Source organism: Mustela lutreola, chromosome 7 (genome assembly GCF_030435805.1).
Source record: "Mustela lutreola isolate mMusLut2 chromosome 7, mMusLut2.pri, whole genome shotgun sequence".
Taxonomy (NCBI): domain Eukaryota; kingdom Metazoa; phylum Chordata; class Mammalia; order Carnivora; family Mustelidae; genus Mustela; species Mustela lutreola.
In genome coordinates this window covers 116516015-116542948 of record NC_081296.1, presented here as the reverse complement: position 1 = coordinate 116542948, position 26934 = coordinate 116516015, and the positions used below count along the sequence as shown (strand labels likewise).

Here is a 26934-nt window from a genome sequence, read left to right as displayed (position 1 = left end):
CAGTTGCAAAGAGTATCAAACCTAGCCAGCCTCGCTCATAGGTTTGTTAGGATTATTGAGTGAAATAATACCTTTGAGAACGCCTTGAAAAACTTTTGGGTACTCTACAAATGTAAATTAGCATCTTCTACTTTCAAATGTAAGGGCTTTGTTTGTGGAGTGTTCTGACTCCGACTCAAGTTATGGTTTTAATTTTTTGTTTAGGTTCATCAGTGGTAAGTACAAGCTTTAAGAATCCTAATCCTCAGTTTTGACCACTAACTGAAATGAATAATGTATGTATTTGTGTCTAGCTGTGTAGACATATGCATATGATCACCCTGTTGTTCTTGACACTATGGTCAAGCATTTGTCAGAGTTTCCACTGTAAACTTCCTTTTGGTCGTTTTTTCATTTTAGTTTTGTTTTCCTGTGGGATAAAATTATGGGGCCCGAATGGTTTTGGATGGAAACTTTTTTCTTTTTTTAATAGAGGATAAATGCATGCTATTCAAAACTGTTGTGTGTTTTCTTATATTTTATAACATTTTATCATAAAAGTTTTAAAAATATTGATATGTACTTTTTTTTTCTTTAATTAAAAAATACTAGATACTGTGATGCCATACTGAAAAAGTTTTTCTTTGCTGTTCTGGTAGTTTTTTCTCTGAAAGTGATCACTGTCATCAGTGTATCCAAGTTCAAAGAATGTAAATCGTTTTTATAAGCTATTAGTAGATACGAAGAGTGATGATACCTTGTCTGAACATCTGGATACCTATTCCAAGCTAAGAAAAAATTAATGGCTTATAATTTATAAACTTAATTCTTAGACCTTCATTGTATTCATTAGTCTTTGTTACAAATTTCAGTAAAGTGTATTTAGAGACAGGCCAAAACTTAAAATACCCCCTTATAGCCACTGACCACCATCTATTTAATGGATGACTGGTCTCTGGTGCTCTGGTCTCAGATGACTGGTTTGGGCCACTTGACCCAAGATCATCTAATCAGATTAGGAGGCAGGTCTTTGGTCTAGGCAGCAATCTAGCCCAGAGGTTCTACTCACCAGAGATGAGGGTGACTTGGTATACCAATCAGAACCTTTACATTTGAACTTGGCATGGAGCAGTTGAAGGCAGGAATGGAAGCTAAAGACAAAAAGAGGTGTGTTAATGGTGGGGCCATAGCATAAGACTTCATAAATCCTTGCTGTTATATGGTTCTGCTTTTATCAATGCTTTACTGAAGGTACTCTTTTTTTTTTTTTTTTTAAGATTTATTTATTTGACAGAGATCACAAGTAGGCAGATAGGTAGGCAGAGAGAGAGGAGGAAGCAGACTCACTGCTGAGCGGAGAGCCCGATGTGGGGCTCGATCCCAGGACCCTGGGACCATGACCTGAGCCGAAGGCAGAGGCTTTAACCCACTGAGCCACCCAGGTGCCCCTACCAAAGGTACTCTTATCAGGTTCACCTCAAAATCTAATAGACTCATGTCTGTTAGTAGCATTTGTTACTTGACTACATTCTTTTTGTGGAAACATACTCTTTGGCTTCTGTGACACTACTCAGGTTTTCTTTCTGCCTCTGTCTGTTCTCATTCTCTTTGCTGGGTCTTCCTCTTCTACTTAACTTGTATGTGTTGGATTTTTTCAGGGCTCTGTGAGCTTTACTTTCTGCAGTCTCACAGTAGGTGATCTCATTTATTCCATTGGCTTGAAGACCATTTACATATTGTTGCTCGTTTCTGTCTCTGGTTCAGACTTCGGTCTTGTATATGAAGTTGCTGACTGGACATCTTCAAGTATATGTTTTCCAGACATCTCCAACTTAATACATTCTCAGTGGAACCCTTGACTTCCCCACCAAACCATTTCTTCTTTCTTTTACTTAATAACTCTTCTATTCACCCAGCTATTATAACCAAGACTACTGATAGTCATCTTTTATTCCTTTCTGTTTCTTGCCTTCTATTCACTTTCAGATCCTTGCCCCCCACCCCCAGAAAAGTTACTGTCAGCAAGTACTGTTGCTTCTGTATCCAATATTTGTTTCTCATTTGTCCACTTTGTCATCATCATGATTCTCTAACAGTAGTCCTCTAACTGGTTTCCCTACTTCTTCTCTTGCCTCTTTTCCATTCGTTTAACTCATACTGAGCAGAGTGATCTTTTTAGAAATACAAGTTGTATGCTGTGTCTCTCCTTCAAGCTTTAACATTGTGTTGGTTTTTTCCTGTATCTAGAATTAAATCCAAACTCCTTACCTTTGCCTTTTGATATTCTCTTCATCTGGACTTTTTTTTCCACACAATTTTCCTGACATTGCCAATTGAAATTTAATATTAAAATCAAATGCTTGTGGGTTAAAACTCTTGAGTTTCTAAAAACTTGAATGGACTTGATTTTCCTCACTTTTATCTTATCCCCTTTCCTCATACTCTTCATCTTAATTTAATAAAATCACACCCGATTCAAATCATGACTAGCCCTGTCTCAGTCCCCCAGCTCTTTGATTTGATTTGGTATCTCTTAGGCCTCTTGGAGAACTGTTTGGGTTGTTTGATTAGCATGAGGGGAATTTCTTTAAGGCTACCAGAGAAGTTTTTCTGCTTATATATCTGTCATATACTATTATCGTTAGAAGAGACTTGGAACTTTACTTCATGTTTTTGGTGACACTTCGTCTTCTCGGTTCTGTTTCTTCACACACTGAGCTTTCTGCCTTATTGTGCAGTTTTCTTTGTTTTGTCTCTAGCTGCCCCATGGTTCCATTTTTAATCTCTGTTCATTGTTCTCCATTTGCTGTTTTATTGAACTCATCTGTTCCTCTGACTTTCCCCTTTATGGGAGAACTCTAAAATCTCTATTGTCTAGGATAACCCCATGTTTCCAAAACTGTCTTGAATCTTTCTTCTCTTGGATGCCTGGGAGTTACCCCACTGTCCCTAACACTAACCTGCCTGAACTTCCTTGATAAACTAACTTGTCTCGTGATTTCATTTTTACCGGTGGTATTATTCTCGAAACCTAGAAACATTAATAGTTTTTGGTCTTTTCCTTTTCATTACGTCTGATATGACAAAAAATTCTTTGGTTTTCATTTTTCAAAAATGTATCTCAGACTGTCTTTTCTTCTGTTCTCCCCCTGCTGCCAGCTTAGGATATTTCCTTGTAACTCTTCATGCTTAGTTTTGGTGATAGTGTTTTGGCTAACTGGACTGCCTGTCTCTGAACCTCTCTAAAGCACATATTTATTATGTTCGCTCTAGCCCAATGTATGTGGTCAGTGCACGACATCCAGATTACCCTGCATTTTTTCAGGTCCTTCACTGCCAAGTTCGTTCACATTCTTCACTCCTGTCTCCTGTTCCTCCCAGTCCTCTGTCTCTTCTGCCTAGTCCTGCATATCTTCTCACATTTCACGGTGCAGTGTGCTCACTCTTAACCTGCCCAAGATGTCTTCTTACCTATCCTATGTTTCTCCGTTTTCTAGTCATGCTTCCCTTCTTTCCCATTGCCATCTGGGAGCAGTTCACCCTACTGCATGTTATCAAAATGTAGCTGGAGTCAACAAATGTCACGTGTTCCAAAACAATTAAACAGCTGAACTTCTGTGTTCCAGTTCCTTAAACTCAATCGGAACAGAGGGAATGTTGAAGTCTTTAAAATAAGGCAGCTTAGGTGCAAAGGAAAATGTTGGAAGGCCACAGAAGACTTGAAATCATCTTGTGAGAGACTTACCACCACTAGAAAGGGTCCTTTTAAATATTAACAGAAATAACAAGCCAGCTGGAGAATCTGTATAACCCATGGTAGTTGCATTTTACTTGGTAAAGTGGAGGGAGATGACTGAACTCATGTCTGCTTCTGTTTGTGTCAAAGAATCTATTAGGAAGATTAACCCTTCCAGGTGGTCCCGCCTAGTGTATGTTGTAGGCATTAAATGAAAAAATACCAGTGGTTTAGTGATAAGGAAGTTTATGTTACTCTTTAGCAGAAGTGATTTAATGTACAGGTTCCAGATTGCCTGGGTCTGAAACTTCAGCAGAACCACTTTCTAGCTATGTGAAAGTCACTAAATACCTCTGGGACTCAATTTACTATATGTGAAATAAGGATGATAATAGCCACTTCATGGCATTGTGGAGAGGACTAAATGAGTCAGTACACATAAACTACTTAGAACAGTGACTGTCTCAGAGTATGTGCTTACTAAGTTTTTACTATTATTATGTTATATATGATATGACTGGGAAAAGATGACTCATTCCCAATTTTCAGAAAGAACTATTTATTGTGAAACAGGAAATGGCTCTTCAGAATGTGTATCTTTTTTTTTTCTTTTTTATTACCTGGTCTGTCCTTGGTGACCTTTGTTTATTTTGGCTTATTTATAACAGTTATCTTTTCACATTGTTTGTAGCATTATAGATCCTTAGAAGGGCAGATTGTAGGAGATCATGATGTTTTCAATAGATTCTGAAAAAGACTCCGGTGAGGGTTGTGTGAATATGGGTCTCGTGGTCTATCCAGACTTCTGAAGAATCTGTAAAGCATCTGATTTCATCAGAAGGTTGGAAGATACACATTTTTGTATGTGTTTTCCATTTCCACAGAGAGCCTAGTGCATATTTTTTCAGATTTATGTAATATGAGCCTTTCTGAGACCTAGATGAATGTCATTCAAAACAGTTCCTGCTGAAATTGCTGCACTTGGCCCTTTTCAAAGAGACATTGTCATTTGTATGTGATACCTGGGAACTCTCAAGTCTTTGGACCTAAGGAAATGGCAGAAAGTGGCTCAGAAGCTACTGCTTGGTCAACTTTGTGATACCAGCATGCACTAATGCTCTAAGCAGGCAATGCAAATTGTTAAAACTTCAGAATAAGATATTTTTTCTTTTTAGGAAATTTTTTTTCTGTTATCTGTTGATAATGGTCACCTTATGATTCTGTGAAAGTAGAGTATTTGTGGCTTGAGGGGCTCTAAATAATTTGCCCATTTTGGGTCTGAAATTCCTATTGTTCAGATTTGTTCATTGGATGAAGCTGTTTTGTTACTGTTCCTATGAATTCTTTGCAATAATGTGAATATGTTTCTTGTCCCTTTAGCAGCCAGGGTTGTCAGTGACCATAGTTTCAGAGGACAAAGGCAGATCTTTGCAGGTGTGGAAAGGTCATGAGCACAGGGTGTGATTGTGATGAAAATAATGTGTGCTGTGGCAGGTGGGGAGGGGGGGCTGGAGGTGGGCTTTTTGTAAAAAGGGAGGTAAAGGTTGAGGGGCATGTCCATATTCCTGCTGCCACCTACATCTGTCCAAATTAATGTCAAAGAATTATTCTCTTGGTATTAAATTTATCATGCTTTCTGGTTTTAGGTCATGAAGCTGTTTCTGTACCATTGCTAGTAAAGCCGAAGGCTGTATAGCCTCAGTTTTCTTATCTGTAAAATGAGAGTATTAATGCCCACTTTGCTGGATTGTTATAAGGCTTCAGTGGGAAAACACACAGGAAGACCCTAGCTAGAATATTGTAGATCCTCGCCAAGTGCTTTTCTCTTTCCTTTCAACTTGGTCCATGAAATTTACTTAATAGCATTTTCTTGCTCTTATTTATATTTATTAATCTTACTGTCCACCGGACTATAAATTTTTTATGGTAAAGTACCATTTTTTTTCATTCTTTGCATTATGTACCTGTACCTTTCCCTTCATAGTACAACTGTTTTACATTTATTTATATGACCATTTAATTAGGTTTTCTTCACTTTTGGTCTATAAGCTTCATGAAGGCTAGGGCCACATTTGATTTTGCTGAGAAATATAACTTTAAGGCCTAGACTAGTGCCTGGCATGCAAGAAGTGTTATGTAAATATTTGTGGAATAAATGAATGGATGATTGATTAGTAAGTTAAACATAGTAGATTCTAAGCAAATACTTCTTCTGGGGAGGTTGAAACTACCTATCATATTCCTTCCAGACATAGCCTGAGGCCTTGTAGGGGGCTATAAAAAGTTTGCAGAATTTTAGCTAGTGCCTTAGATCTTTAAATAACAGGGTGTGTGGAAAAGAGAAAAGGTTTACAAAATACTTTGAAGTGGTTCAGTACTTAATGTTATTTTAGTGGGAGGTCAATAACCTTTGTTACAGATATGTTATTATGAAGAACTAAGTGTAAATTACTATTATTACTTTTAGCTAATATTTTTAAGTATTAATATCTGTGAATACGAATATTAACTTAAAATTTAGATTACAAGGACAAAGCTGTCAAACTCTGCTTGTTTTCTTTGGTTTGCCAACTTTGCGTAAACCTGATTATGTCTGAGAGGAGCTTTGAGGATGTGTGAGAAATGGGTGTGTCCTCCTCTTGGCAGGGCTTCTCCAAATTATTGAATTCTTCATAAATTCTTGCTTGGGGCGCCTGGGTGGCTCAGTGGGTTAAATAAAGCCTCTGCCTTCGGCTCAGGTCATGGTCCTGGGGTCCTGGGATCCAGCCGCACCTCGGGCTCTCTGCTCTGCGGGGAGTCTGCTTCCTCCTCTCTCTCTGCCTGCCTCTCTGCCTACTTGTGGTCTCTCTCTGTCAAATAAATAAATAAAATCTTAAAAAAAAAATTCTTGCTTTTCTGTCCCAAAAGCTCTGTTAGCGCGTCATTTTCATTCATCCAAATGCCAACTCCCTTCCTTCTCCAGGATTTGGGCACTTTGCTGATATCTGGCCTGGTAGATGAATCATTTCACACATCAGACTGAGTCAGCTTCTTTGCCTTTGCTCTAATCAAATTACAATTTTACTTTGAAGTAATCTCACTGGATATTAGTAGGTTGAGCTCAATACTGTTTCACAATTGGATACACACAGAAGAAGGGAAGAAGCCCCGTATGTGTTAGCAGTTTTTGCTGTTCATTTGATGTGTTTTTTTAAAAAGCTGACATTTATTGAACATTTTTCACATTTTCAGTGTGAAACTTTTTTTTAAAAAACATTTTTATTTATTTGACAGAGGGAGAGAAAGAGAGAGCACAGCAGAGGGAGCGGCAGGCAGAGGGAGAGGGAGAAGCAGGCTCCCCATTGAGCAGGGAGCCCACTATGTGAAACATGTTATGTATCCTCTCATGAAGTTCTCAAGCTATTGCTGTGACAGAGCGACTATTCTTAGGCTCATTTTGCAAAGGACACAAAGGTCCAGCAGTGATTTTTAACAGTAATTAGCAGCTGGAGTTTATTGAGCACTTACTGTGTTCTGGATATTGTTCTGTGTGTTTTTTTTTTTTATTCACTCACTCTTACGTCAGCCATAGCCATATGGGGCAGCTACTATTATTATGTCCTCATGTATATATGAGGAAACTGAGGCACAGACACTTACCTATGGCTTCCCAGGCAGGAACTGGCAAAACCAGGCTTGGAATCCTGGCAGTCTGATTTTGTAGCCCATTGTCGTAACCGCCACACCACACACCCCGGTTGTCTAGCTGGACCGTGGTGGAGACTGATTAGAGCCTAGGCTCCCTGACTTCAAAGTGTGGGTGTGTGTGGCCCAAAGAGCATCCTCAGCCATCTGGAAGAAAGCAGAATGGGTTCACTTTTTTTTTCCTTCCCCTAAGTTCCCAATTGTGCCAAAAGAAATTGACTTAATTTGTGAGTGTTTCTACGATGTTCCTCCAGAGTAACAACTAGCAGACTTCTGAGATAGTGGACTTAGTTGCCCAGCTTAGGTTTAATTGTATTACTCTGAATAATGCCAGTTCCTGTTTCTTCTATATGGCCTGGCTGCTTCAGTGGAAGATGCAGTTATGGAATGTGTTTTCTGAAAGGAAACTCATTATAGTATAATTGAAGAGAAAATGTTTGTACTACCTGATGGCATTTTCAGTGAAGCCCTGGGGTTACCACATTGGGCACAGAATGCTGAATTATATCAAGATTCAGAAAAAAGGCTTGTGCTTAGAATTGCATCATCAGTGTGCATATCTTCAGGTTTCAGTGACTTTTTCTGCCTCACTGACAACCATTTGTGGCCAGGATGTCAGTAGCAAAGAAAGAACTTTTGTAAATATCCTGGTTTAAACTGGTATCCTAGCTTACCATTCAGTGTTTTATGTTTTTTTTTTTTTTTTTTTTAAGGATTTTATTTCTTTATTTGACAGAGAAAGAAAGAGAGCAAGCACTTACCAGCACAAGCAGGGGGAGTGGCTGGCAGAGGGAGAGGGAGAAGCCAGGCTCCCCGCTGGGCAGAGAGCCCTGTGCCAGGCTCAGTCTTAGACCCTGGGATCATGACCCGAGCTAAAGGCAGATGCTTAACAGACCTATCCACACAGGCGCAACCCCCGCCAATTCAGTGCTTTAAAATGCTGCTTTGCTCTGAAAGTGTTAAGCTTTTGAGACATATTTTTGTGTTTTATAAAATCTTTGTATTACTGTTCTTGAAGTTTTTAATTTCAGAGTCATGCATGAACAGTTATGCATACTTGTATATATACATCCATAAATACATACTTGTAAGCTTCTCTCTTGTTCTATGCTTGACAGCACTATTTTCATATGGCCTAAAAAACAAGGTTTTAAAATTTCTTTTTTTTTTAGTATGATGTTTTAAATCATTTCCTCAATGATTATATTATATATGGGCTTTACATTTATGTTTGATTTATATTAAGTAGTATGCCTTGTATGAAGCATATGTGAATTCCACAATAAGTGAGATGTACTACATGCTGTCACCAGATTATATTGTCCAGATGATGACTTCAATTATAAATGTACACTCTTGGGATAAGAGAGGCCATTCTGCCACTGTATTCACTCAGTCCTGTCACTCTCAGGAGCTTAAGGTCTCATATTTAAAATTCCCAACTGAGATTCAGAAATAGCATCTCTAAGCTGGCATTGAAACACTGGATTGACTCTTTTTTAAAGATTTCATTTATTTGTCAGAGAGAGAGAGAGCATGCGTGCCTGAGCGAGCAAGCGAGCACAGGCCGGCAGAGTTGCAGGCAGAGGCAGAAGAAGAAGCAGGCTCCCTGCAGAGCAAGGAGTCAGATGTGGGACTCCATCCCAGGATGCTGGGATCATGACCTGAGCTGAAGGCAGCTGCTTAACCGACTGAACTACCCCGGTGTCCCAGATTGACTCTTTTTGTTTTGTTTTGTTTTAAAATTTATTTATTCGACAGAGAGAGAGAGCACAAGTGGGCAGAGAGGCAGGTAGAGAGAGAGGGGGAAGCAAGAGAGCAGAGAACCAGATGTGGGGCTCGATCCCAGGACCCTGGGATCATGACCTGAGCCGAAGGCAGAGGCTCAACCCACTAAGCCACCCAGGTGCCCGGGATTGACTCTTTTTTATATTTTAAATCTTTTTTAAAAAAGAAGTTTAAAGATACCTTTGGTGTCAGCGTTAAGTTGTGAAATAGCAGTGGGCTTAATTGATGTTAATGTGGTATCTATGTGCGTATCTATCTAATTTGTTTTTAAACCTTATATCATACTGTTAAAATAGCTGCAGGTTCATCCCAACTGATTCACATCGATGTTAATCCTCAAAACAAACAAAGTAGATGGGCCATTTTTTTATCCCTTGTAGAAGTAATCTCTGGGGGAAGGGAAGCTCTCAATTAACTGAAATACTTAAAAGTGATGGGATCTTGGGGCGCCTGGGTGGCTCAGTGGGTTAAGCTTCTGCCTTCGGCTCAGGTCGGGATCACAGGGTCCTGGGATCCAGTCCCACATCTGGCTCTCTGCTCAGCGGGGAGCCTGCTTCCCCCCCTCTCTCTGCCTGCCTCTCTGCCTGCTTGTGATCTCTGTCTGTCAAATAAATAAATAAAATCTTAAAAAAAAAAAGTGATGGGATCTTTTATTGGTTTTATTTTATTTTTTTGGATGGAGGATCAAATGAAGGGTAAATGCTTGCTGAAAATTTGTAATTCCGTTAATTTATTTCCTTACCTTATAACCATGATATAAGTAAAAATAGTCCTTTTGAAGGTTCTTGTTGCTCCTACTTTTGAACCCAGCTAAAAATTGGTCTTCAACAATGTTGACTCTCAAACACATCTTGGAACTTTGTCCTCTTAATTCCTTTTTGTCAGATTATGATTTTATGGCCTCCTCCCTGTTTTAAAAGCTAAGGGCAGAAGAGAAATTATGATATTTGAGGGTTTTAAATACTGTAGATAGCTTCTGTTTAATTGAAGGTTGATATTATTAGAGTAAAATTTTAACACAAATTTAATATTTCTAGGAATGCTTCAGAATTTATTTTTTAAGTGGTTTTAAAGGGGTGCCTGGGTGGCTTGGTTGAGTATCCAACTCTTGATTTCAGCTTGGGTCGTGATTCCAGGGTTATGGGATTGAGCCTTGCCTCTGGCTCCATGCTGGGTGTGCAGCCTGCTTGGGATTCTCTCTCCCTCTCCCTCTGCCCCTCCCTATCTTCTCTGAATAAATGAATGAATGAATGAATGAATGAATAAATAGTTTTAAAATAACTTTGAAGCTATGCCAGGATCAAGCCCGGCATTGGGGAGCCGCCTTCTCCCTCTGTCTGCCGCTCCCCCTGCTTGTACTTTCTCTGTCTCTCTGTCCCTCTGACAATAAAGTCTTCAAAAAAAAAAAAGAAAAGAAAAGAAAAGAAAATAATCTTAGGAATTGATCAAATTTAAAATGTTCTATTTCTTGTCCTGACAGGTTGCAGTAAATAAGGAATTGGATCCATGCTGTATGGTATAGATACTTGATAGATGTTTGTCAAATGAATGGGAACTTTGTGAAAGCACTTTCCATCTTACAAATAGCTTTTTCATGGAATCCTCACTCAACCCTGTGAAGTACATTTTCTCAATTTCCCAGATGAGGAGACTAATGCTCAGAGAAGTAGGTGGCTTGTCTAGTGTCTCCTCGCAAAGCAGTAAAGGTGTGATTCCAGTTCAGAGCCAGAGTCAAGGCCAAAGTCAAAGTGTTCCATAAGGCCCAAGATGGTCTCCTGCAGTTACTCAGACCTTCCTCTTTTGATCCATTTCCCCTACTTTCCACTCAGGCTCCAGCCACATCTGTTTCTTTGCTCAGATTCACCAGCACACTCCCTGCTTCAGAGTACCTTTGCCCTTACTGTCCCTATGCTTGGGCCACTTTTGTCCCAGAGGCCCTCTTTGCTGACCACGTCACTTCAAGTGTTTGCTCAAATGCCATCTTCCAGGTGAATACTCTGTTTAAAACCTTACCCTCCAACCTCAGCGTACTATTGCTCAGCATACTCTTTTCCCCCATAGTGTATACCATATAATGTATTTATATATTATTTTTAGTTGCAATTATTTGTCTCCTGTGCTAGGATGTAAAGCTCTGTGAGGGAAGGGGTTTTGTCTCTTCTTGTTGTGGTATCCCAGCAGTCCTGGGCCCTCAGTGGGAGTTCAGTGGATATTTGGTGACTGACTGACTGACTGACTGACTGAGTGTAAAGCCTAAGCCATTTGCACTAAACCTTCCAACTTTCCACTTATTAAGGGTACACTTGGCAAATTAATCAGGTTGTTTTGGCTATGGAGGGCATTCCAAATTATACTGCTTCATTAATGTGGTACCTTCTTCATTTTGGCTCTTTTTCTCTGTTGTTTTTTTCTCTCATACTTGAATATAAACTATTTTGTTTATTTAAAAAATCAACTGGATTTTTAAAATGAAGTGTTAGAAAATAAGTCATTATTTTATTAGATATTAGTGGGGGAAAGTGATACTTAAAGAAAGGAAGGAACTGCATTTTTTAGTTAGGTTTTTGTCAAGTAAGCTGGCCTTTTCTTTTTACATTCATAGATACTGTTACCATTAAAAACCATCCTTGTCTGTCTTTCCTTTCCTCTTCCAACCCCTCTTCACTTTCCCTTTTTCCCTTCCCTCCACCTTTTTGGAAATAGAACTGACATATAACCTCTTACAAGATGTACAGCATGTTGCTAACACCTCCATAGGGTCACACAGTTACCGTTTCTTTTTCCTAGTGAAAACATTTAAGTTCTACTCTCTAAGTAACTTTGAAGTCTGTGTTATTAACTGTTATCACCATGCTATACATTAGATCCTTGAAACTTACTCATTTTATATCTGGAAGTTTGTTCTGTATGTTTGACCAACATCTCTCCATTTGTCCCACCCTTGAGAACCCTGGTAGCCATGGTTCTAGTCTCTGTTTCTATGAGTTTGGGTTTTAAGTGAAGTAATATAGTATCTGTCTTTTACTGTCTGACTTATTTTGCTCAGTCCATCCTTATTTTTTAATTTGTATTTTATGACTTGGTGTTATTAAAATATTAGGAAATAATTAATTTAATTTAATATTAATTGCCTCTATTCTTCAGTATTATGTTATTTCCAAAGGAATAAAGTTCTAATTTAGAATTAGAAACATGGAGAAAGAAGATTCAATATGTAGAATTTATTGACTGAACCTGTATCTGTTTTGTACTTAACATATTCTAGAAACTTCTCCTTGGGGCTGGGTATTAAAAGATGAACAAAACATGTATTTGATTCACTGGTTAAAAAAAGTTCCAGTATAATGTGGCAAGTACTTCAGTGGAAGTTTGTGCAAATTTTTATGTTACATATTTTCTAAGGACTACAGGGATGTGTAAAGTGTAAAGTGAGGAGGAGCTCCTGTACTGTTGTAGGTTATATGATTCTCTTCTCAGCTTTCATGGTCATCTAAACACAATTGAAATTGGTATGTCATTACAGCTAGAACTCAGTTATCTCTGCTACTAGACAAATATTGGAACAAAGGAGTGATATGGTCCCAAATTCCCAGATACAGGCCTGTGGAAAAGTTGTTTCGGGTGCAGGGCAAAGTGAACACTAAGTAGAAGGGAAGGAAGCTGGGGGGTGGGGGTGGGGGTTGGAGGTAGGGGGAAGAGCATAGGATGTATGTGTACACCACAGCCTGCGCATCTGTGCCACCCTCCTTCTTTGGGAAGGATTGTCTTTTATTCCAAGATTGCCCTTTCTCTTCTTTTATTATTCAAAAGAACCTTTTTGGTTTTTTTTAGTAAATGAAATTATAGTGAAAATTAATGAATGTAATTTTTTTGCTCAGCATACTCTTTTCCCCCATAGTGTATACCCCCATAGTGTATACCATGTAATGTATTTACGTATTATTTTGATGGCTATTTTTTTTTTAAGATTTTATTTATTTGACAGAGAGAGAGAGAGAGATCACAAGTAGGCAGAGAAGCAGGCAGAGGGGAAGGGGGAGGGGGAAGCAGGTTCCCTGCTGAGCAGAGAGCCCAATGCGCGAGGGTGAGGGGGTGGGGGGGCTCAGTCCCAGGACCCTGGGATCATGACCTGAACCAAGGCAGAGGCTTAACCCAGTGAGCCACCCAGGTGCCCTGTCACTTACTATTTTAATGACTTTATCTGGAAAAAAAGAAAAGTCAACCTGGTCTCTTTTGTAATTCCATTGATAAGTAAAACTCTCAAAAAAGGGAATCACTGACAAAGATACTTTAGAACACTGTGTAATTCTTGCAGCCCTCTGTTTGGGGCGGGGTGCGGTGGAGGCAGTAGCCCAGCATGCTTTAGGAATTTTCTTGTGTTCAAAGGCCCTGGTTCCATCTCTGGAAATAAGCCCTTAGGTGATGAATTAATAATAGAGAGACTGACTTGACTTCTGACTCTGGCTTCTGTCTTGTGGGTGAATTTGGTGGCAGGAAAGTAATCTATACCTATACTTAGGAATTGATCAATTTTAAAATGTTGTATTTCTTGTCCTGACAAGTTGCAGTGACTGCCTCGGCATTAGAAGATAAAGCATAAGGGATAGCTAATATGAAGGGTTGCAAATAGAAGTTGTGTGTGTGTGTGTGTGTGTGTGCGCGCGCGCGTGCGTGCATGCACAGTGTGCACATTTGAATGTGTGCATGTTTTTCTGTACTTATTTATTCATTTTTAAAAGATTATTTATTTATTTATTTGACAGACAGAGATCACAAGTAGGCAGAGAGGCAGGCAGAGAGAAAGGAGGAAACAGGCTCCCCGCTGAGTAGAGAGCCCGATTCTGTATTTATTTTGATTGGAACGAAGCATCAAAATAACGTGAAAGCCTTGAATCCTTTAATTTTGCTGCTGCAGCCACTAGTTTGCAACCGTGGAGACCTTTGGGTTTTACTTATAAAGTGGAAAGTGCGTATTTGTCAGCTTTTGGGAAAGGAAAACTGGAGAGATTCACGAAAGAGTAATAACAAATAGGTGTTGATTGTCCGAGGGAGTATCATAATGAATGTATTGTTATTTACTAAGACTTGAAGTTACCTGTCTCTATTGTTTACTAGTTTAGGGCAGATTTTATTTTAAAATACGTAAATGCTTATACAAAATCATTCACATTTCCCTTTGCTTTTAGATTACAACTTTTCTTAACCACATCACTAACCATGACAATTTCTCCGTAGCTGCATTGGGGGTGCTGGTTGTTAGTTGCTGTGATTCATTACCATCACTGTCACTGTCGTCATCGTTGTTGGTACTGGCGCTGGCTCCGGGATAAAACTCCCTGGGTTCGGATACCAGCTGCAGCTCTTAGGAGTGGGTGATGTTGGACAAGTGACTTAGTTGTTCTGGGCCCCAGTCCTTTCTTCTGAAAAACTGGGATATTAATAGCAGCCACTCATCAGGTATTCTGCCGATTAAAGGGAGATGATGGACATAAGGAGCTTAGTCCAGTGCTGTGCAGCAGTCAGTGTTCATTATCATTGGCGTCATTCTTTTACCTTGAAATACCAGCACTGGAGTTTTCTGCTATTCAGTTTATTGTTTAAGTTTGTTTGATACGCAAACCTTGGTCTCATATTTTTGGACACTGTATTATCTGTGTAGCCATTCTATGAGACATATTTTGAACCTGTGGAAAAAAGGGCATGCTAACAATCAGCAAAGTGTTTCCAAACTTCCCAGTAGATTGGAAAGAGGTCTAAAAGCAGCCCACTGTCCATTCACTTCTTTCCAGTCCAGGTAAAGAAGGATGCTTTCACTGTTGTAGATGTTCCCATGGACCTTCTTTTGTGTGGAAATGGGAAGTTTCTATGGTTAGTTTTAAATAAACTAAAAGAGAAAGAATTTCAAAGATGAAGAAGATGAAAGAGGGATTTTATAGTTAATGCTTTAAAAAAACAGGGGTTTTCAAGTGTGCCCTCACATTAAAATCACTTGAGATGATTTAAAAAAATCTGTAGTCATGGAAACAATGCACTACCACCAACATTGTCATCTACATCAACACACGGTTTTTAAAGCCACTGCTTTGAATACTATAATAACGGCTTTAGAATGGTCAAGTCTTTCATACTTATTTTAGCTGACATGTTAGTTTGGGGGTAGTTTCTCATTTGTTTATTTACACTGAAATAACTTGTGAAATCAACATGTTATATTTCATAGGACAAGAGGCCTGACACTACTTGGTTCATTCGAAAGATTTATAGTTTTGTCTCCCTGTTTTGATGAAATATTGCTAGTATTAGTAATTAGTATTTGTAATTTTGTGGCTGTCAAAAACAATTTCTAATTTAAACATAGTTCACTAATAAAAATAAGATTCCGTTCAGTTTTCCTGAAATATGTGCTATAGGAAGAATGCCGCTTATATCTGTGTTTAGAAGTAAGCTTGGTGCCGAGGATTTGGACAAACCACATGGTCAGGCAGTTAGGTATTTTGCCACGTGTACCAGCATGCCATGCCTCAGTCCTTCAAGGCTAAGTCAACTTTATGTTGAGCGCTAAGATCTCATCACTACCATGAAACTAGTTTTCTATAACTATAGGTTGATATGCTTTGTGGAAGTAAGAGTCTCATGACTTTGTTGGAAGTTTTAGAGGGTTGTGTGTGAGGGACTGATAGTATCCATGGTTGGGGATTTATTCACCTTAAGGAAAATTCTAAGGAGATGAGATGGGAGGGGGGAATCAAAGGCCATGTTTATATTCCCATCTGTGCTGGTACTGTAAAAAGGCCACATAGGAGCTTAGGACATTTTCAGGTGAAAAGCATTGGCAATTTAGCAGGATTTTATTTTATTTTATTTTACATCTTTTGAATTGAAATAATGGGTTATAAATATTGTTCATTAGGAGCTCAAATAATGCTTAGCTTCCAGTGCAAGCATCATTTTATAGATTCACTGTATTTCCACATTCATTCTAACAGCCTATGTGTGAATAAGTTACCAGCCCACATTATTTTTTTTCCTAAATCACTTTGCATTTTTTGCTTTGATACGTAGCTTATAAGTGTTATAATGATGTGGGCCTTCTGTATTTATTTGATTGGCCTGTTTGCGAGTGTGAATTTAATATTCTGATTTTCAACCACTTAAGTTTAATGGAGTCTTAGAGCACCAGACCCAAAGGACACCTGGTTTATGTTGTATTTCTTCTACCTTTGCTCCTTTTTGCTTTGCAAAGTCTTGACTGAGTCAGGCGCCGAGGGAAGACAGGCCAGTATTGGATCCATGATCCTGTGCCCCAAACATTAGATGCGATGGAATGATGGAAGCTGTTGACTAGGGGAGGAATGAGCTGCTTTTGCCAATTACAGACAACCATCTAATCTCCAGCCAGCCCTTGAAATCATAGTAAGGGTGAGGAGAGATGTGTGAGTGTGCATGTGTGCATTAATGTGTGTGTGTGTGGGGGGGGTTGGACTGTGGCTAAAATGTACATAGCTCCTATTGACTGTTCTTTGGACACAAAGAGAATTTGTGTGTGTGTGTGTGTCTCTCCCTTTAAGGGAGGAGAGAGAGGGCTGAGGGAGAGGGAGAAAGAGAATCTTATCTAGTGTGGAACCTGACGCAGGGCTTGATCTCACAACCCTGAGATCATGACCTGAGCTGAAATCAAGAGTCAGATGCTTAACCAACTGAGCCTCCCTCTCAGAGCCCTGAGAATCTTTGTTTTATAATTTGAACTTTCATCCTTCCTCTACTATTGAATTCTATGTCCATGTTCCCAGTTCTTCTCGTACTTGTAAATTTTAAAATTATTTGGGTATGAACACCTTGTAAGTGGGAGTAGTCATTTTCTTCAGCTTATTGATGAGAATTGATAAGAGGATGCTGGGAGATGGTGATGGAAAAGTCATGCAGGGGGTGCCTGGCTGGCTCAGTTGGTTAAGCAACCACCTTCAGCTGGTCATGATCTTAAGGATCCTGGGCTCAAGCCCTGTGTTGGGCTCCCTACTCAGTGGGGAGTCTGCAGTTCCCTCTGCTCCTCCCCCACTTGTACACGCTCGTTCCCTCTCAAGTAAATCTTTCCAAAAAAAAAAAAAAAATAGAGGCATAGGGAGAAAATACCTAATGCTTAAAAGGAAAAAGGGGGGGACAGTACAAGTGAGAAATGTAACTGCCAGGTGGATTGACCACTTAGCTGGTTACATTGTTTTCTTGGCTGAGAAACAGACAGGGGAAATCAGGTTAATTTTAAGAGTGGTTTCAGAGCAGCAGAATCTGACCTTTTGAATCTTACCATGCTGTGATAGTTGGGTCAGTTATCTCCCCTTTAAACAAATGCTAATATGGGATGGACGGGTTGTTGTGCTAATGACCTTCATGGTATTACATAATCACTTATTGATTCCTCATTATTTATGGTTATGATTCTATGGAATTCTTCTCCAGGGGGCAGGGATGGCCTGTGTAGACCAGAGGCTTCCATTGGAAGAGAGATGACGCAAGCATCACTGCCTGGTCTGCTTTGGGTTTCTGAGATGACCTTTAATTTTTCTGATCTACATTTTGTTTCTAAATGTTTGTAATCCACTCCCCTCCCCTTCAATCTAAGTTAATTTTAAAGTGTTTAGATTTTCAGGTGGCTTGGATTTGGGAGGTGGGTCATTTTAAATTGTTAAAATCTAGTGTTAGTGCTTCATGTTCAAAATGTATTGCCTATCTAATTTCTACTTTTTATCATTTATGATATTTTCTTTATGGCCTAGTATCTGATACTTTTTATAAATGTTTCTTTACAAAGATATTTATTATCTGCTTCTGGGACTGGTTCCATAGACAGTAAACTTATATCATTGAAACATTCTAGATTACTCCCAAGTGTTTTTTCTCTGATCCTGGCCTGTTGTACATTTTTATATTACCCCTTTACATATCTTACTGGGATTAGGGAGATGAAAGCAAGGAGTTTGGGAGAAGCATAGCTATTTGAGGCAATCTGAGGGCTAGACATTACAAGAAGAGCCCTTTGCTCAGACTGATTTAGGTCCTCCTTCAGTGAGAATAAAAAAAATGTTTTTAAGTTGTTGCTATAATGGAATTGGCTCTTTGAGGAACACTCCCCATTTCTTCGGTCAGTCTTTAATTTAAGGAGAGGAGATCATCTTAGAAAAATTTAGTCAATGCTAACGGATAAAGAATAGCTTATTGCTGTATGTGTTAATCTTGGGAATGGGCTAGAGAGGAGGTAGAGAAGGGGTTCACTCAGGTTGATCCTTTATGAATGGGGCATGTTGGAGATTGGTTGATTTCTTTCTGTGTTCTTTCTCTTTTTATGTCTGCACATACCCAGTTTTCTGAAATAAGATATTCCTCTTCTTGCCTTATATTGAGTTTGAATGTTGGACAGTGGTGAAGAGTTCTGGCCCTGGAGCCAGTTCACCTGCCTTTGAATCCTGTCTCCACTGTTTGTTGGCTGTATGATTCTGGGCAAGTCACTGAATTTCTTTGTGTCTTGATTTTTTTCATCTGTAAATTGGAAATAGTGCCAATTGTATAGAATTGGTGGGATTAAATGAGATAGAATATGTGAAAATGCTTAGAATAGTACATAATAAATGTGTGCAGTAGTGCTTAGTAAATGTAAGCTATTACCATTATTCCATTAGGCAGATGGATAGTCTGCTTCACATTTGCCTATTACATTACATCAATTTGGATAGAGAATAAATTTCAACTGCCTAACATTAAAAAAAGAAAAAGACTAAATGTTAATTGCCTGAAATTTAAAAAATAGCCAAATATATGAATCTCTTGAGTATTAGTACAGCGACCACAAAGATTAATCATTGTTGTCACTACTTAAGTGATGCTTTGCTTTTTGGAGGAAAGGATATCATTTATAGATGCTTTCATAATCCGTATGTGCTGAGTTAATGTAGTTCTCCATGTAGATGGTCTGGTTTTTAAGCTTTATTAAAGTTACTGTAACAAAAATAGGATTAATTACAATTTCTTCTAATGATTTTAACCTTGATGTTAACATTAATAAGATTTTTTCCCCCCTATGCAGCATCAAAACTTCTATGCAGCTTTGAGGTATGGGGTCTGATTTAGGATTTACAAGACTTCAGTAATTAACCAATAATGGTCCTGTGCATGTAACTAGTTGTTGGTTAAGGATATATAGCTATGTTCATAAGCAGCCTCGTTTAGTATTTTTTTAACTTGTTAACTTATTTTGGACACCTGAAATAGGTAGCAATTAAGGAGAATGCTTGGTCTGACTAAATTTAGTTCTTAGAGTCTAAAGCTAGATTTTTTTTTTTTTTAAGTGATTAAGTATAGGAGCATAGAATAAGACATCTCACGGTTTAACTCAAATCCCAGAGTCTTTTACTCTAAGGTACATTACATTAAGCTTTGGGGGAACTGTGGGGGTGGTGGTGTGAGGGGAAACATACTGGTTAAGAATAATCTCTAAATTTACATCTTGTTTTTAGCAGTGATGTTCTATATACCTTCAAAATTTTTGACTATTTCTTGTTCCTTTGTATCTGGTAGAGAAATCCTATGTTTTCAGGTGTTCTGTCCACTCTCATCTAGGCTTACCTTCAAGTTGATGTCAGGAGGCAGTGTTTGGGGGGAATTACCTATGAGGTCCTGGGTACTTGAGCTAGCATGTGGGTTGTGGGATGTGAGCAGGGGAGGAGGGCTGTGGAGAGGAGTCACGTGGAGTCTGAAGAGGGTAGATAGCTCCCACTCCTGTCTGCTGGGCTGCTGGTGGTTGTAAGGTGGGCGCTGTTAATTGTTGACTTACCTCCAGAGACTAGGTGGCTTATGCTTTATGTCTGCTGTAAAGCATTTACAGGGAGGCTGGCAACAGAGGGTGGTTGCCAGTGACTGGCCAAACATTGTTATAGTCCTTCTTGAGTAGTACAAAGGGAATGTGGAAATGTGGTTAGAGACCTGGGCACTGTGCCCAGCTCCGAAACTCATTCATTGTGGGACCTCAGTGACTACCTTGAAGTTTCTTTTTAGAAAAATGGAGACTAATAATAGAATGCCATCTGCTTACCTCTAAGAGTGTTTTGAGGATTAATGAGTTAATCACCTTGGATGGAGGCAGCAGCCTACCCTGGTTATGATTTCATTGCCTTTGCAGAGAAGTTCCAGTTTGGGGAATAAAATAGTGAAAATAAAACAGGAATGGAATGGGTCATACACAACTTGGTGTGCTTCAAGTCCAGCTATAGATCAGGTTTTCATTCTAACTGGGGAATTTTAACCTAAAAATTTTATCTAGTTTTTAGAAATGATACCAAACCAAATGTCTGATGTGCTGTTTGTGGGAAAAGAACAGATGTTTATTCTAAGAACATATTAATGAAGCTGCTAGTGGTTTTCTCCCACTGTGAGGGAATAAGATGGGTCAAAAGAGAGAGCATAGATTTAAGTAGAGTCTACTCTTACTGTCCCATTACTGGTATGTTCTTTTTGAGAGATTTGATATTACTTCATCTTGTTGGTTTTTCAAGTTTCTTTGACAAAGAAACTTCATAGATGTCAAGCCAAACCAAAACAAAAAATATAAACATACACATAAAACAGTTGCTTTAAATACCAAGGGTGTCAGCATGAAATTAAAATGAATTTACTGACATTTCTGCTTTGAAATTTTTTTAGTAAAACTAATTTAAACCAACAGTGAAAACTTCTGGCTTTACCTTATAATGGGAAGTGTGACCTTTTTCAGTGTTTTTGGCTGAGGGGTTTTGACATGGGGGTGTTTTTGGTTAAAATGTGCTTCAACTTTCTAATGGCTCTTGGGATTTTGGTCAATCTTTGGTTGTGGAATAGCAAATGCTTGTCCATTGTGTTGGTACCATGTAGTTTTCAAAGACAAGGTCTCTGACGTAGTGGCTATGGTATCCCCTCCCGCCCATGTGTAATTGTTAAAAAGAACACTGTTGTCATGTGAATTCTTATTTTTTTGAGCTTGCTTTTGAAGTAACTTTCACAGAGAATTCCTGTTACCTAGAAATTGATGACAGACTTACACCATTTCCTTTTTTTTTCTTAGACGTTCCATCCTCAGAGCAGCCTGAACTGTTCCTAAAGAAACTTCAGCAGTGCTGTGTCATTTTTGACTTCATGGACACGCTATCTGATCTTAAAATGAAAGAATACAAGCGCTCCACTCTTAATGAACTGGTGGACTACATTACAATAAGCAGAGGCTGTTTGACAGAGCAGACTTACCCTGAAGTAGTTAGAATGGTGAGTTTCTTTTTTTCGCCGCGGACACTTTTAAGCACCTTCCATAGCGACTCACAGGTGTATTGATTGCAGAGTCAGGTCACTGGAGGTCACCTCCACAAATGAGAGCCAGCCTTCTGAGAGCTAAGCTAAAGTAGTCGGAACAATACTAGAATTTGAAGAGTGTGATTTGAGGAGAATGAGATCCAGAACTTTTCACCTACAACAGTACTGGAGGAATCAGTGACTTCAAAATATGAAGCCAAGATTGCCAGGTACTCTTGGATTTCTGGCATTGCGAAAAGAAAAGCTGCAGGAGAATCAACATGAGTTTTAGATCTGTGTTTGAAAAATATTCAAGCCTGTTGGATGTCTTAATCCCCCCACTCTCCCCCTGGTTCATTGTGGTAAATTAGAAATGGCTTTAACCATAATAAAATTGTGACTTGTAGAATCTAGTTAAAGCCTGTCCTGGCTTTATAAACTAATCATTGTCTTCATAATCTTGAAATCAGGGGTGATGTCTTGCATTATTTTTGAACTGTGTCTTGCACTTTGTGTGGTCATGAGGAGTTACGAGGAGAAACATTATTAGCATAATGGAAGTAACTATGTTCTTATTGAGTCAGTAATTAGTTTTTAAAAAGCTAAGCCAAAATACAGTTTTCTGATAGATTTCTATGGGAAGATTGCCTTCTTTGGCATCCCTGAAGATCTTGGATCTAGAGAGTACGTGCTCTTGGGGGAGGTGGAGCTCTTCTGCTAACTGGTGAAACTGTGTTGCAGAGATCCAAAAGGGTCAGTGCACCACTGGGAAGCCCTTTGGAGAATCTGGCCCACTCCCTCTGTAGTCCCGGAAATCTGTCTAGCTTTTCAGTTCCAACTTTTATCATTTGTGTTCAACAAATACAGAAAAGAGACATCTGTGATGGAGTAGATGTGGTCAAAAGTGAACAGTACAGATTTGGGAAGGGATGTGAATTAGCATAACTTGAGAAACAATGACTGATTTGTGAAGATCATTTCAAAACAATGTCCAGTGTATTTGCCAGGTCCATATCTGAGTGTGGATTGCCTTTGTTGTTAATTTCCGAGACTGTTGTAGCATAATGTTTTGTGGATTAACATTAACATTGTAGCTCTTGAGCAGTGGTTCTCAACTAGGGGTGATTCTGCTTCCTAAGGCACTTAGGCCATGTCCAGAGACCTCATTTTTGGCAGTCACAACCAGAGATGGAAGGGGCTGGATTGCAGCTAAACATCTTATGCTGCACAGGACAGTCCCACAATGGAGAATTATCTGGCCCTAAATGTCTCAACCATTGTTGAAAAGCCCTGCTCTAGAGTTTGCATGCTATCTAAACTTCTTAACCTGGTATTTAGGGTTTTCTCTAGTCCATCTAGTTTCTGCAGAGAGCAAGGCCTGTTGCTTCTAATCTACCTGGCCTCAGCCAACAGAGGTATCCACTGTTTCTAACTTCCTTCTCCTATATCATTCCATGGATAATCCATGAATATGTAAGCATATACGAGCATATAGGTATAAATAAACAAGTGGTGGCATAGTGTACATGCTTATCTGTACCTTGCTTTTTTTACTTACCAGTATATCATATATATCATATAGTATGCATAAAGGTGTCTTACTCAGTTTTAAAGCTACGTACTAATAATAAATTAGGCACCCTAATTTATTTAACTACCACCCTATCAATTGCCATATATATATATGGGTGTACACACACACACACACACACACACGTGTGTCGGTTTCCCCTTGTGTGAGAAGAGCTGTGTATTTACTGATTTTTTTTTTTTTTAATTGCCTTGTTTTTCCTGTTTCTGGACCTTCATGTGTTTCCTGGCCCCCGCCTCTAGTTCTGATTCTCCCCCTTCCTTCCCAGACTTGGCTTAAAGTGTTTCCACTGTTGCCCGAAAAGCCCTGAGTTGTCTCCTTCCTTCAGTTCCTCCACTTCTTGGCAAACCACCCTTTTGGAATTTGTTCATTTGCTGCTTTTTAATTTTTTCACATGTGTTAATCCAAGATTTCTAATTATGCTGTAGGCACTTCTAGGCAGAAACTATGCCGTGCTCGTCTCGTGGCCTCCAGAATACCTCCTAACACAGGCCTACCTAAGGTTTGTTGAATGAGTGAATGACTTCTCTCTTAAATGTCAGCATTCCAGGCTCTCGAATTATGATTCAGATATTGAACGTTCTTGGATTACATTCAGTTTTTAAATTCAGTATTTGGCATGATAAAAAAATTTTTTTTATTCTTATGAAACCAGCTTGGTTCTATACCAGTTTTGGTCTTTTTTTAAAGGAGACTCTTCCCTTCTCTGCTACCCTCTCCCAAATCCCTATCAATTTTTTTTTTTAAAAGTCTCCTGTCAGTTGTGTGTGAATGTGCATTTTAAAATATACTTGAGCCCTACCTTAGGAGGTGTTAAATCTGTAGCACACATGCTATTCTAGGGCATTAGAAAATTTTCTTTCCAGTTGGTAGGTTAGGGTTCTCAGAGGTGTAATTTATTTTTCGTACCTCATGATTTGTGAAATTGTAGCTATTATTTTTACATGGTTCTTAGGCCATCTGGGGGCATTTACAGAGCAGAGCTAGTGGGGAAGGGTACAAAGAGAAGGGACTTTGCAACCACACAAGCCAGGGTTCAGGTGCCAGCTCTGGCCACACTTAACTTGCTCCATCACTTTGGACAGAGCCATCTGTCTTCGGGGCCCTTGGTTTTTGTGTGGTGCTGGGAGGTACATGGGATCAGGGGGAGGGTGGCCATAGTCCTTCCTGCCCTGCTCCGTAAATACTCTGCCTGAGTAAAATCGTTGTGCTTTGCTTGTACAGCAAGGTTCTTACCACCTCAGATCTGTATACAGTCTAACAAGCTGGGCGCTGACTGCTCTGTAAGAAGGGGTGGAACCAAAGCCCCACTTGGTGTGCTCTTGCCACCTCTTAGGTCCCTTATATTTGGTGCTGCTACTGCCTACTTGCCTTATCTGTATCATTATTGCCCTTTTGGGCTTTTGGGGAGCATTGGCAGTAAGGATGTGTATAACGCTCTTAAAATAGTCCCTAACACATTCAGTCAATAATATTATTATTGTTTGATAATTCCCTTATCATGTACTTGATTTTAACAATCATTGGGGGAACCCAGAGTTCCTGTTTATGGACTTAAGATGCTGTCAACTGGATGTGTGGTCCTCAGATTCTGCAATTCCAAGATGATCCTGTCTGTGGAGCAAAAGTCATTGTCCCTACCCAGTCTGCCTTGTTATTGTAAAATACAACTGCTTCACTGGGATTAGTGAAGGAAATGGTGGTGCTTTTAGTGAAATATCAATGAAATGATAGCTAGGTTTTTATAAACTAGGATGAGTCATGACTTAACCAACGATGACATGTTCTGGTGTCAGCACTATTAGGAGAAGCCTTTGATTTAACCTGATGGAACCTATCCTGTGAGAATTCTAACCCTGTTAGGGCAAGAAAAGAGTGACGGATAAAAGTAATCAGTGAGTTGTGGAAGCCATTTTTAGCATGTAAATGTAGTCTGGATGCCACCTCAAGGGCTGCTGGAATTAAGAAAGCAAAACAGCTCTTTATGTGTAAATAAAATAAAACAGTGTAGCACTTAACTTACCTGCCGAAGAGTAGTGTGGGGTAGTGGAGAGAGCCCCAGGCAGAAAACGTGAAAGTGACCTCGTTTCTCATCTTCCACTTGACTGATGGTCAGATCTTGGGCAAGTAATTTCTCTCAAGCCCTAGTTTTTCCTGCTGTGAATGGAAGGGGTTCATGGTGATCATCCCCCCCCTTCTCTTCCAGCTCTGAACACAGTCAGCTCTTTTGGTTTCAACACAGTCTAAGAGCGGATTTTGCACCCAAAATAGTTGCTTAGGCCTGTATTTCTCATGAGGGCAGATCTGATGGAAAAACCAGAATCAGGGATTGTAGTACTTTTAGGCTTTGGTGCATTCTGCTTTGTATCAGTTCAAGTGTCAGGCTTCTGTCCTTGAGGCAGCATTTTTACCACATTATGCTAATGTTTTCTTTTTGGTTCTGTTGCCATGCATCCATTTGAAAGGCTTTTTAGACTTTCTGGCTTTCCTGGGTATCTTGTACTTTCCCGCACAGCACCCCCTCCCCCCCAAACTCAAATTCTCTGTATTTTATTCTTTTTATATCTGCACATCTTCCTTTTCAAAAATGTCTCTTTTGGGTGTAGTTCGAGTGTGAGTTGAAATCTCATTGCTGAAGACATTATTTTAGTGAAGTCCAGGTAAAGTTTACTGAATGACTAAGAACTGCATTTTTACATTTTGATGATAAAAAAAGGCAGGGTAGAAAAAAACAGGATAAAAAACAGGATAAAAAAAACAGGTAGAAGGGATTCTCATGAACCAATAACAAAATGTTACATGTGCATTAACTTAACAGAGTATGTACAAGGCAAGGAAGGAATAGAGTGACTGGCGATTGGTTAGAGATTAGTAGAGATGGCCAAGGAAGGCTTTTCACATGGTGAGTGAAGCCTCTTCAGGGTGCTGACAGGTAAATGTGTGTTTTCTAAGTGGCTGAAATAGTGTTGAAATTAAAAAAAGAGAATTACATGATGTAAAGGAATTTCCAAATCCCATAATATATTCAGAGAAACACGGTAGTGTTGTGTTGTTGCGGGATTATGTGCGTGTCTGTGTGTATGTTGGGGAGCGGGAGGAGGTGGATGGTGGCAGCGGAGGCTGTAGGTGAGGACCAGATCCTGAAAGAATCTCCTGGACAGTGGATAACCGTTGAAAAGTTGGAAGCAGTTGAGTGACATGGTGAGGTTTATATTGTGATGGCAGTGGACCAGAGAGATTGGAGGGGGCTGAAGTTGAATGTCAAGAGGGGAAATGTTATAGAGAAGTTGTAAAGGGCCTAAAGCAAGTGTATAAGTAGAGAAGGAGAGGAAAGGCATTTGAGACTCACTTAGCAGGTAACATTGAAGCCACTTGGCATTTGTGTGGGTGTGTGGAGTGTGAGAGAGGGGAAGGGGTCTAGGATAGCTTTGCGATTTAGGGGGTTTGTTGTGTTGTTGTTTCAGAAAAGTACAGCAGGAGGGAGAGTAGTGTGTGGATGGAAGCTGAGGGGAGTCACACTTTTGATGTATGAACTTCAGAGTTCATACTTTGAAGTATGGAGGTTATGGGACCTAGATGTGGAGAGCTGGAGATGAAGATTGGTAATGTGGGGGGAAAGCAGGAGACAAAGAACAGGGCTGGAATTCCAGGTGGTACAAGGGAATCCTGGGGGACTCAGTGCGCTCTCCTGCGGTGGTGCAGGTTGGAACTAGCTGGTTGAGGAGAGCATGAAGTAGAAGGAAGTCGAGGTGATAACTGTAGACAGTGATTGCATGAACAGTGGTGGAATCTTTATTAGAATAAAATCCTATCATTTCCCTCTTGGGGAAAGTATATTTTGTTGCACTGG

The 26934-nt window shown here is 39.5% G+C and overlaps 1 protein-coding gene across 3 annotated transcripts in view; it reads left to right on the top strand.

The window, feature by feature from the left end:
• PPP2R5E (protein phosphatase 2 regulatory subunit B'epsilon) overlaps positions 1 to 26934 on the top strand; it is a 148099-nt gene that overhangs the window by 56213 nt on the left and 64952 nt on the right. For all 3 annotated transcript variants that reach the window (XM_059182271.1, XM_059182272.1, XM_059182270.1), the window contains exon 3: positions 21273 to 21469. In XM_059182271.1, coding sequence (XP_059038254.1) covers positions 21273 to 21469 — 197 coding nt within the window. The remainder of the gene's footprint in view (positions 1 to 21272; positions 21470 to 26934) is intronic.